Here is a 12,683-nt window from a genome sequence, read left to right on the forward strand (position 1 = left end):
TTGAGAGGGTACTATTAATTTTTATTTTATTTTCAGAGGACTGGAATCAAATATCACTGTTAACAGTTACTGTACACAATATCTAAAACCTTTTTCTTTTATTATGAATAAATTTTGTTTCTGGCAGTTTAGTATTGTACATTTGGTATAGAATACTTCAGGCTCACAAGATTTTCTTACTCATAACTGGAAGAAAATAGTGCAGCTCTAATTTGTAGATTTTCATGCCTATTTTACATCTTCTCTTCTGCAGCATTAGGGATGACAACCCTAAAGAAAAAAGATCCCAAACTAGCAATCTCCACCTTCAGACTCTTAGGCCAAAGTCTTAACTGAATACCTTACATTTGACTCACGAATAGAAACAGCCCAATTTTCAGCAATGCTGAGTGTCCTCAGCGATCCAAATGGACTCTGAAGAGCCCTTCTAACACCTGAAATTCATGCTCCCTTGTTTATTATTTGTTAAATGAAAGTATGGATTTACAAGCCTAATTATCAAAAATCCAGATTTGAGAATTTGGCCTGGAAAAATCTCGCACCTAATTTTTTCATTCATTGATCTCTTCTTCATCATCTTCAAACGCTTCATCTCCATCATTTGCTGTTGCTTCTTGGTATTGCTGATACTCTGAAACCAGGTCATTCATGTTGCTTTCTGCTTCTGTAAATTCCATTTCATCCATTCCCTCTCCTGTGAACCAGTGGAGGAAGGCCTTTCTCCTGAACATGGCGGAAAACTGCTCCGAGATCCTTTTGAAGAGCTCCTGGATGGCAGTGCTGTTGCCAATGAAGGTGGAGGCCATCTTGAGGCCACGGGGAGGTATGTCACACACCGCCACCTTGACATTGTTGGGGATCCACTCCACGAAGTAGCTGCTGTTCTTGTTCTGGATGGCCAACATCTGCTCGTCCACCTCCTTCATGGACATGGGGCCGCGGAAGACGGTGGCCACCGTCAAGTACCGGCCGTGCCTCGGGTCACAGGCTGCCATCATGTTCTTGGCATCGAACATCTGCTGGGTCAGCTCTGGCACCGTCAGCGCTCGGTATTGTTGGCTGCCCCGCGCCGTCAAAGGAGCGAAGCCTGGCATGAAGAAGTGAAGGCGCGGGAAGGGCACCATATTTACTGCCAGCTTCCGGAGGTCGGCGTTGAGCTGGCCTGGAAAACGCAGGGACGTGGTCACCCCACTCATGGTGGCGGAGACCAAGTGGTTTAAATCTCCGTAGGTGGGGGTGGTGAGCTTCAGGGTGCGGAAGCAGATGTCGTACAGAGCTTCATTGTCGATGCAGTAGGTTTCATCCGTGTTTTCTACCAGCTGGTGGACCGAAAGCGTAGCGTTGTAGGGCTCCACCACTGTGTCAGACACCTTAGGAGAAGGCATGACACTGAAGGTATTCATTATCCTGTCCGGGTACTCCTCTCGGATCTTGCTGATGAGTAGGGTTCCCATGCCAGACCCTGTCCCTCCTCCCAGGGAGTGGGTGAGCTGAAATCCTTGCAAGCAATCGCAGTGTTCGCACTCTTTTCTTACTACGTCAAGCACAGAGTCAACCAGCTCTGCCCCTTCTGTATAGTGTCCTTTAGCCCAGTTGTTTCCTGCACCAGTTTGTCCTGAAATAAGATACAACAGGGAAAGAAAATACACAAAATTATTGTCAAGGTTTGATATTTGCACGCTAAATGGATTCACATTTGTAGCAAAAGCTGGTACAAGTCTGTCAGGTAGATAACTGTGCTCTTCAGTTTTGCCTACAAATATCTCTGAAAGTATCAACATAAACTTTTTAAATAATGAAAACTCTGGCAGTTTTCATTAATGCCTTTGGGTATGTGGGGTTTTGGGGTTTATTTTGTTTGGTTGGTTGATTTTTTGTTTGGTTGGGGTTTTTTTTGCTTGTTTGTTTGTTTTTGGTTGTTTTGTGGGGGTTTTTTTGTTGTTTTTTTTTTGTTTTGTTTTGGTTTGGTTTTGTTTGTTGGTGGTGGTGGTGGTGGTGTTTGTTTTTGTTTTTGTTTTTTGGGTTTTTTCTTTTTTGTCATTTTACCTTCCATAAAGGCAAAGATAGCCTTAACTCCTTGTTTTGAAAACGTTCACAATCCCAGTCCTGATGATTCTGTAAATACAAGATGACTGTTTGATATTTAAATGCTTTCTGTCTGTAAGGGCCACGATGCATGCAAAGCTAAATCACAGATACATGTATCTCAATGAAAGTGAGAGGTTCTGTTCTTGGACTGTTCTTGCGAGTCAAAGAAAACATTGCCATTCAAAAGTAAAGATGAGCTTCAAAATCCTATTTAACTTGTTAGATCAGTAAAAATAGCTTTTTAAATTCATGTTTACCTAGCCTGAATGAAAACAGTGATCAACAGAAGCTTCAGGGACATTATATCAAAAGCTCAGAAGTTAAGTGCCTTTTAGGTTCTACTGATTTCCTTACAAACTCACTATTCTTCAGGATATGCCAAATGACTTGGAAAATTGGATTACTGATATTTCAGAAAAGTGATGAGTCCATTTTTATTTCCCAAGTCTTCCATTATTGTTTTATGTGTCTCTCGGTTTATTAAGATAAACAGTGTGGATCATTTGCTATTGTCACTGTTTTGTTATTTGTTAGATAATGAGGGGGATTAAATTGGGCAATCAATTTTTTAGTTCCTCACAGTGTCTACTATACATATACATTGTGCCACTGAACTCACTTAGGGTACTCCTGGGAGTGGTATTCAGACAGAGCAATGCTTTCAGAATTAATTATAGAGCTGGAAAATTCTGTGCTCTTCCCCAAGACCTTCCCCTCCCTTCCTATTACCATTTCTCATTTCAATTCCCACGGCACCATGTTGGTGCCAAACATATGAACCAGGGAAACTGCTGGCTGGGACACTTCTGAAACCCTATGTACTTTTCTGCACTGCATAAATGCTTGGTTTCCTCATGGTGTATTTGGTCATTTAATGCATTGTTCTGTATGTTGCTATATTTTCCTCTCTTTGAGCCTAGGGAGCTCAGAACTTCCTGTCCAGCTGGGCAAAGCAGAAAGTAATATCCTTCCAGACTAAATATGTCTGTAAGCACCTGCAGCCTGCTTGAGCAGATCCCCTGCTATGGATAGGGAAGCACATCAGGATGCACACAAGCAGCCATCTCTCCAAAAAGCAGAAGGCATTTATCTCCTAATGGACATAAATTCTGATTTTAGGACAGCTGTCAGCTACTCCTGTGGCAAATCTACACTCCATCCCCTAGTTATCCATGTGCCTAGAGCCTCCAGAATTTTCACTGGTGATCTCCTGCTTCTACTCCCAGTTATCAAAAACTTCCAGAACCACTGGCTCTACAGCACTGTAAGGCACTGCCACAGCACAGAGCATGTAAACATGCCCTGGAAGCTCCAGCCTTCTTACCCCATGACAATACAATCTGGAGGTGCCATGGCCCTGGCAAGGCTGCCAAAAATCTGGAAATCCTGATCACAATCCTGTGAAACTCTACTGGATGCCCTCCACTTATCAGGTACCTACCTACCTGACTTCTGAAAATCTAACACAAATCTAACACATAAAAATGATCAAATTTCACTGGGGCTAAACTCTCTGGGTGGAAAATGAGCCTGTGCCCACAAAACTCACGACCTGGCAAATTTTTTGCCCAGCATGAAAGCCCAGCTCCAGCATCCTGCATCTGCCAGGATCTAAAGAAGTCTACATGAAGCAATCCCACAACTTATCTGCACTCTGGCACCTCCAGGTCCTTCTATCACTATTTCTTTCTCCAACACACTGTAGGGTTATCACACATGCTCAGGTTGAGCTGCACATGCAGAGAAGCCATTTGTCTAACAGTGAATTTATTTTTTAATCCCTAAAATGGCACTTGTTTCCTACAATCTTCTTATACTCCTCTACTCTCTTCACTGCTCAAAATATAAGATAAACCTGGTAAAAGAGCTCAGTGGCTTGCACATTAACACTTAGGAGCCTGATGTGAACAGCCCTGCTGCAGAACTTGCCTTTAATTGCTGGACAGCTATTTTTTGGTTCCCCCCCAAGTTCATACAAATTAAATTGGAGTGGTATCTCTGTAGCAAATATACCAAGGGTGTACACAAGAAAAGAACAACAAATGCAAAAGTTGACAAATGAAAACTGGTTAACAGGAGGAGACACATCAGAGTTCACAGCAGCTCCTGGTGGGCATTTGTGTGCTGTCAGAAGGCCAGCACACAAGTGCTCTCATACAGCAAGATTGTTCCACCTGCAGTTCTTCACCTTTTAAATCACTACCTTGTCAACACAGGCATTAAAAGTATAAGGATTATTTTGTGTCCATCTCAAATTTCTTGCTGGTTTGATATAAAATTCCTGTATCTGGAGTGTGTGACCCTGTACACCTGCATGAAATCCTGATAGATGATCCACGGTTACTTGCTGTGGAGATGTGGGCACATGCAGGTTTATACAGGCAGACGTGGAAAACATCCCCATCAGAACAAGCCCACACAGCCTGGGCCTACAGCAAGTATGGGACTGCCAGCTCCTGCCACAAAATCCTTTGTGGGCCCAGGCCAGATTTTTAAAAGAGAAAACAAAATGCTTTGTTGGCTTTTGACACAGAAGATCATTACTTCAGCGCTCAGCCATTCTACATTATTCAGCAGGTTGGGAGGACAGTGCCTGATGCTGGCAGGGGCCTCTGACAGATATCACATGCTGTTGGGTTCATTGTTATCTTGGCAGGAAGGGAGTACAGCAAACTGGGCTATTGTTGAAAACATTCTGAATTTATTTTGCTCTGGTTTTATTGGTGTTGTGCCAAACTGTAAAGCTCCAGTTCAGGTATTTCCATAGGTCAGGTGAATTCACTTTCAGAGGGTGGTTTGTGCAGGTGAAAGGGAATGAAAGGAAAAACCTGAACACAGAAACAGACTTCATAAAGCTGCCTATGTCTGTGGCTTTTCTGCCTAAGCTTACTCCTTAAGTCACATGTTGTAATTTACAGCTCCTTTGGAAGAGACCCTTAACATCACTGCCATGGAGTTTAGAGGACAACAACAAGGATAGTATAAAAGTTTTAAGTCAAAGACTCAAAGGAACTCTGTATGGCTTTTTCACTCCCCTCTCCAACCCAACAACCCAGATTTAAGTTTGTTTTATACTGTCCAAATTATGTTTATCTTTCCTCTGTCTGTCCCTGGCATTGTTCCCTCCTTATGTTAACACAGCGTACCAAACTGAGTTCCAACCTAAGCTTGCCTTGTCAGGAGGAAATTGTGTTTGTGGCTAGTGCAGACTTGGAAACCAAAATAACATGGAAGTTCTCATGGTAGCTTTCATTCAGGCTTCCCATTTCAGCAAGTGGCGCACTTAACTTCCACATGCTGTTTCTCCTTTAGTGCAAAGGGACTGGCAATGCTTCTGTACTTCATAAGGATGCTCTGAAATGGTAATGTGCATTTTTAAGCTTAGATGCAGTGCTATGGAAGTCCAAAGTAAAGCAGTAGAAGTAAAAACAACCCTCTGCAAGAACACTGCAAAACCAGAATGTCCCCACATACTTTCAGACTGTTCCTCATTATGCTAGAAATTAACCCAGTAACTGGTTACATCTTGTGTTCTCTATATTGCAGCTTATCTTCTTCCACTGTTACTATACTGCAAGGATATACTGAAAAAGTTTAATTACACAGCCTAAAAACTATTCCATACTCAAGCATTTAATGTGAATTTAAGTGAAGGGTAGTCTGGTTGGTTTGTGGTTGAGGTTTTCCCTCCCCCCTCCATTTTCTGCAGAGTTTCTGTGCATTGTGTTGTGAAGAATAGGCCTCAGGATTTCTCTGGAATTCATATATGTGGAAAGAAAATGTACTTTCTCTGAATACTATAGGAAACTTCCAGCAGTTTGCTAACCAAAGGAATGACTAACAGAAGAATGACTTTTTCACTTAACAGGATGTTTTGACTGTCTTACATAACAATTGCAATTCCACTGGTAGCTATTAGGATTTCTTAGTAGGATCACTTTGGAGCAGGGAGATTGAATGCTTTTTGACCATTCACTTGGTAATCAAGCAGTTGTTGTAGAACTCTGTTTTTTAAAGAGAGACGTCCACATACCAAAGATGAAATTATCAGGCCGAAAGAGCTGGCCAAAAAGACCAGACCGCACACTATCCATCGTTCCCGGCTCCAAGTCCAGCAAGACTGCTCTGGGCACAAATTTGTGGGCTACAACACAAAGCAAGCATGCCCTTAGTCTTCAGAAATAAGCCAGCACAGTTATAGCTTTTAATACACAAATCTACTACATCTCATATTGTTAGTCTAATATACATTTCATGCATACGAAAGTACTTCCTATACAGAAAGTCATGGTGGTGAAAAACCCACCTCCAGAGGAATAAATCAATTCAGCTTGGAAAAGAGACCTGACATAATTTGGACTCTACAGATTTTACATTTTGTAAGCTCTTTATTAGCAGGAGATATTAGGGAGTTTCTGATTAGAAAAAATGGTTTACTTATTCCTTTTAAGAAAGTAGGTAATCTTTTCTGTAAATATCAGGGTGAGTGAAGTGCTTGTGTTCAAGTTATCCACAAGCTTTTGTGTTTGAAGGATTCTCCTCAGCTGAAAGAGCTACTTGGAGTACATGGCAAACAGTAGTAGTCAGCACATCTACCACAAAGCACAGAACAAACAATCTGTGTCAAGTTGAATTTGTTCAAGGAAACTCAGGTAAATAATATGAATTTACCCCAGCTGGACAAAAGATGAAACAATCACACTTGCAGGTTCATATCCACAGACCAAAGGACTTCAGATCCCCATTTTACACTGTTAACACCTTTCAACAGCAGAGGACTCTGAGGACTTGGATGCCTTTTGCCATCTCATTAATGAAACAGTTCTCTATTACCTGTGGCTCAGCCCTCTCATTCATGAAAATTAGAGAGAGAGTACTACTAATGCGGGCTCATATAACCAACCAGTTTAATTTGGAGTAATTGAAGAAATGCATTTGGTGAAGCAATCACACATCTGAAGAGCAAACGCCTACTGTAATGTTAAATAATAAACAAACCTCCACCTCCAGACCCTAAGGACAGCCCCTTACGCCACTCCTCTGTGTCTGGGGAGATAGCACCCAGCCATCGTAATACTTTGTGAGAAAGCAGATAATGTTTTCTATTGAGTTGAGCACAGCTGGGGGGCTGGTGGCATGCGAGGAGTGTGGCCAGATGTGTAATATGGCTTTATGAGCCCGTCATCTTCTGATTCCCGTGCCCCTTCCCACGGAGCCCCGTCCCGCACCCCTCCCGCTCCCCATCGCACACTTACAAGATGATTCATTGTAGTAGACATTGATCCTTTCCAGCTGCAGCGCTGAGTCACCGACATAGACTCCGGCTGGGTCAATGCCATGCTCATCACTTATCACTTCCCAAAACTAAGGGAGGAAAAGCGAGAAGCGGGTTGGGAGCTTCCCTGCCCATGGCCCGGGCCGGGGCTGGGGGCGGTGCGGCGGCAGCTGCGGGATTCCTGGCGCGCCCGCCGCCGCTCCCGGCGCGGGGCCGGGCGGGCACCGGGATTCAAACCCAACGGACGGGAGCGCCCCGGGGCCCGCCCAGGCTCCGCCGCAGCCTGGCCGGCTCAAACAGAAAAAACAGCTTTTCAAACAATTTTTTGAAAGCTCTCCCGCTTGCTTTCGCTGCTTCCCAAGGCCTTTTATGGTCACGGGGAGCGCAGCGATGCGCGGTGCCCGGGGAGCGCGCCCGCCATCGGAGCACGGGCCACGGGGAGCGGGGGCGGCTGGCACGGCACGGCACGGCACGGCCCGGCCCAGCCCAGCCCCGGTGTGCAGCAGTCCCGGGGGTTCCAGCAGCCCCGGGGGTCCCAGCAGCCCCGGGGAACCACCGGGCGCGTCCCCCCGGCGCTCAGAGGCTCCCCTTCAGGCTCACCTTGGTCCCGATCTGGTTTCCGCACTGTCCCGCCTGGATGTGCACGATCTCCCTCATGGCTGCTGCCGCTGTCCCGCCGCCCGGCCCGGCTGTGCGCGGCGCCGTCCCACCGGGCGGTGCTTTATGCGCTCCCCGCCGCCCGCACAGCGGCCGCCCCCGCCCGGCACCGCCCTCGGCCCAGCGACACCGGCCCTCGCAGGGTCCCCGCCGGCCGTGGGGTCCCGGGGGGTCCTCCTGCCCCGGCCGTGGTCCGCTGCTCACCCCAACCCCTGTTCCGCGGACGTGGCCGCGGCACCCTCGCCCCGAGCGCGGCCGGACATCGCCGCCTTCTGCGGCTCCCGCCCCGTGCCCCCCGCCCCGAGGGGCGCGCACGCCGCAGCCTTTGTGCTCAGCTCTTCTGCGGTAGAATTCCTTGATAGAAAGGGTGATGGGACATTGGCACAGGCTGCCCAGGGAGGCAGTGGAGAGGTTTAAGGGAAGACTGGATGTGGCACTTAGTGCCATGGTCTAGGTGACATGGTAGTGTTTAGTCATGGGTTAGATTCGATGATCTCAGAGGTCTTTTACAACCTGACTGATCCTGTGGTTCTGTGCTTCTGTGCTTCTGTGAAGCATCCAAAAGGATTAGCCCTTCTCTGTACTTGCCATCTTCTTCACACAGCTCTTTCCTGTTGGGTGTTTTGGTTTTGGTTTTTGTTGTTTTCTTTTTTTTTTTGGTTTTTTTTTGTTTGTTTTTTAGAGTGTTTGTTGGTTTGTTGGGTTGTGGGGTTTTTTTTTGTTTGTTTGTTTGTTTATTTGGGTTTTTTTTTTGTTTGTTTGTTTTCTTTTGCCAGTTAGACGACAAGCTTCTGCTTGAAAATTGTAACTGGGATGTCAAGCAGTCTGTGAAGAAACTTTCCTGACAGCTCATGTCACCACCGTACAGGGTATGCCCTGGGATATGCATGGTTTGAAATGCTTGATTTTTAATGAAAAAGGGGATTTTCAGAGAGGAAGCCACAGCTGCTGAATCTGCTTTATGGCCCCTTTGGGTAACTGCTGCAGAGTTTCCCAAGCAGAGCGTTCCTTCTGTCATGCCAGCATGACTCTTCCACGGGATGCCATTGTCTACATGGCCTATTGCAGTATTTAGCCCTGGTGGGTGAATTCATCTGTCCATGCCCATCTGTGCTGCCCGACCCAGTCTCTGCTGTTGTGCAAGAGCAGCCCTGAGGCCAGAGCTACAGAATCTCCTTATCCACTTGCTGAAAGGTGGCCCAGCTTGGGCTCTTCACATTTTGTGTGCTTTCTACAGCTTGACCACAGTCAAGGCAGCCCCCACCAATCAATACACGACCTCCGAATAACCCAAAACCTGTGTATTGGGAGGCCACGTGCTGCCTGTCTGCCCCTGTGTTGCTGTGACATGACCGATGTCAGCTCAGCTCTGGCCTCTCAGCTCCAGCCTTGCCTTTCCACAGATGGTTTTCAGCAGGGCTTGCAGCACCTTGCAAATCACCTCCAAGTAGCCCGCATGCATCATGCTAGGCTGAGTCAATTCTCTTTCTGACATCAGGGAAGCAGCTGGAGGATCAGGATCAGCATGTTTGCCTTGCAAGCAGCCATTAGTGGAGGACTGGATACTATGTGCCTTTTTCTCTGCTGAAGGACTCAAAATAAGTGTCCTTCTGTGTGTGATCTGCATTTTTGGAAGAGATCCATGAACAAGGCATTATTCAGCAGCCTGATTAGTAAGGTTGGCTTGGACATGGCCTGACTCTCTATGTCCTTGACTGTGCCTTCCAGGCCTGGCTTTCCCCTCACTTTTCAAAACCTTCTATTTACTGTTCACACTTGCCATCCTCTCGCCTGTTGCTGGTACACCAGCTTTTAAAACCCAGTAGGTTCCCAGATCCAGGCAGTGGCAAGGCTGGGTGTGTGTTCCCAGGAGGATCACACGCATACAGATACAGATACAGATACAGATACAGATACAGATACAGATACAGATACAGATACAGATACAGACATGGCTGGCCATACTGACTGACCCAGGCAGAAAACGCAGCACTCACAAAAATAAATGGCCTTAATAGACCATATGCTTAATGGCCTCATCCTGTTCCCTGCTCTGGCTGATCAGAACAGAAGCCCATTAATGGAAAATAAACATATATTTACATACATCTATACAATATGAATCCCTCTGTAGCTGGTCTAAGACACTAATCTTATTACGTTAACACCTGGATCCCAAGTCTTTCCAGTTTTTGGTATGTGAAAATGTTATCCCAGAGGCCTACAGTTCCACTGTAGTTGCTGGTAATCAGATCTACAGCTATGAACTCTGACTCCCTTGTCCAGTGCTGGCTTTAGGACACTCAGCCTGTTCAGTGGATGACCTCTGGATTCCCAGTTGCCTCATACAAAGATACAAACAGGCAAACAAATTCCTCTGGTAGCCAGTCCAGAGCTGTGGCCTCGCCAGTAGCTGACCCCACCACAGCCTTCTCAGAAGGTGACTTAGAACCCCTTGATTCTCCAGCAGCCAACTCAGAGATCCTCTGGTCTCTTCATTTTCTTTCCTGGACTCGTGGCTACCCCAAACTTGACTCCCACCTGGCCTGGCTTGCTGTTTGTTAAAGACCACACACAGACATGCAGATTCACGTAAAGTGTGTGCCCTTGTCTCTCCAGTTGCTGCATCTAAGACACACAGGCCCCTGTGACTTGTGGCCCCCACAACTTGTGGCCCCCACCTTTAATTGATGGCACTCAGGCCTCCATACACATATATACACATGGAACACAGCTCTCACTGCTCTCCCCCAAAAAAATAAAATAGAGTCTACAAAGACAAGACAGAGTGAGATGATCAGGTGCAAGGCATAGCCAGACTCACTAAAACTTGTTTACACCCAATCGGATCACTTCAGCCTCTTTTATTTTTCTATATCAAACTGTCTTTATCCCTTCTTACCCCCACCTTTGATTCCTCCTTTAAACATCCCAAAAGTTGTCGTGTACAATCCCAAGGATGTTGTTCCCCTCCATCCCCATGAGATTCCCACCCCCAGCAGGCAGTACTGCTCTCTCCAGAGCGATCCCGCTGGCTGCTGGGGATGGGTGTCCCACCAGAGCCCAGGCTGAGCCCTCGCTGACAGGAGCCAGTCAGAGGCTCCTTTTCTCTGGGTGTGCTGTTGGATTTCTGCCCTGCCTGTGTTCCTTTGTGCTCCTTTCCATTTGTGGAGATAAGCCTTGAATCACATAAGCCAGCAGAAGGTAAAACCCATGGTGATCTGAATCAAATTGTATTTTAAGAATAAAAGTAAGAAGGAGCAAATGGACATAGGTAGGCAGTAAGGGGAAAAAAGAAGCAATGAGAGTGTACTGGAGTAGAGCCTTTAGTCCACGTGCCTTCTGAAGAGCTGTATTGGTTGCATTGCCAATATTTGTAATCTTTGAAAGATTACTTTGAAGTCTGCTGTTTGTGAGCAGCAGTCGGTCAAACATTTAGAGGCCAAAACTTCAGCCAGTTTCCCACACATACAAAGCAACCCCCTGAAGTACACAAAAAGCTGTAGAGCTCTGTGCCTGATGGAGGTGAGCAACATGAATTTGCATGTACAAATATCATAGTTACATGAATAACTTCTAATTTTCAGTGAGACCTGAATCAACTTGCAGCTTATCCATGTTTTAGTGCTGGTAATTTGAAAGAAAACACTTTTTTTAGTCACTGAATGTAGATGTACCTTCAAATCCTTTTCATCCATGCTTGTGTTTACTTAATAGTTCAGCTGATTTAGGAGGTGACTGTGCTGTTAGGACTTGTATCCATAGAAGCCTGCATATTCTTCTTAGGTCTCCACAGACTTGGTCTGGGCTTTTAAAGGTATTTAGGTGTTCCACAATCCTCCCAGGTTATGTTATGCATTACTTATGGCTGTATTTTAAAACCCCACTAAACACCTCTTGGAAATTTAAGGCAGCCAAATTTCTCCCTGGGTGCTTCATCTGACCAAGTCCATGAGATTCATTGTATATTTAGGTTAATATAGAAACACACTGTAAATTCTGTGCAATGCATTCTCACTTGTTATATTTGGCTCTCTCAGATATCTCTTTCTCACCTACTTATAACATGTGACCTTTCTCACATACCTATATTGACCTCTAACCTTCCTAACTCACAGTCTTTTTTAGAATTTCCCATTCACTCCATTGGTTAATTTAGTACTTAGAATACAGCTTTTTTTTCCATCATGCACAAAACAGGAGAATAACTTTAAGATGTCCTTTGCAGATTTACTCCCTTCATTGTTGTTCCTTATTTATCTCCCTTTGTGATTTTAATTTCATTTCTGCAGTTAAAAAGAATTAATTTATATATTTAGACCTGAAAAATTAGTAAAATGTTACAATAGCTACAAAGCACCAGCTCAAGTTTGCAGATTCATGCTCCAGGCAGCCTTTTGAACAATCAGTTTACATGACTTACATCCTCATGGTATCTTTTGCTCCCAAGTGTGACAGCAAAACACTAAATTCTAGAAGAGGTCAAAACATGTGTTTTAGGGAATGGCATGACCATTAATGATAGAGAGGATGTGAATTGAGGAAGATCTGGCTGCGAGGCCATATCTGGATTAGTCTGACATTGCTAGCTGATAAAAACCCAAGACAGTTTATTTCTACTGTGATGGGCTTCAATGTGACGTGATTCTTTATTCCTGTTGGT

The 12,683-nt window shown here is 45.3% G+C and overlaps 1 protein-coding gene across 1 annotated transcript; it reads right to left on the minus strand.

Moving 5' to 3' along the window:
* Window positions 1–8,116, minus strand: TUBB6 (tubulin beta 6 class V). Its single transcript, XM_064433221.1, has 4 exons — window positions 7,964–8,116; window positions 7,344–7,452; window positions 6,122–6,232; window positions 1–1,615 (listed from the first exon to the last, which is right to left on the minus strand). The coding sequence occupies exons 1-4, from the start codon at window positions 8,018–8,020 to the stop codon at window positions 552–554; spliced, it is 1,341 nt and encodes a 446-aa protein (XP_064289291.1). The 5' UTR covers window positions 8,021–8,116; the 3' UTR covers window positions 1–551.
* Between the last annotated feature and the right edge of the window lie 4,567 nt (window positions 8,117–12,683).

This window comes from Passer domesticus, chromosome 1 (assembly GCF_036417665.1).
Source record: "Passer domesticus isolate bPasDom1 chromosome 1, bPasDom1.hap1, whole genome shotgun sequence".
In the NCBI taxonomy this organism is placed as follows: Eukaryota; Metazoa; Chordata; class Aves; order Passeriformes; family Passeridae; genus Passer; species Passer domesticus.

Excerpts from the sequence above, each read along its gene's own strand:
- TUBB6 (XM_064433221.1), bottom strand. The coding sequence starts at position 8,020 with ATGAGGGAGATCGTGCACATCCAGGCGGGACAGTGCGGAAACCAGATC. Across the intron at positions 7,453-7,963 it reads GAAACCAGATCGGGACCAAG|TTTTGGGAAGTGATAAGTGA; the intron begins GTGAGCCTGAAG and ends TTCCTCCCTTAG. Across the intron at positions 6,233-7,343 it reads CTACTACAATGAATCATCTT|CCCACAAATTTGTGCCCAGA; the intron begins GTAAGTGTGCGA and ends TTTGTGTTGTAG.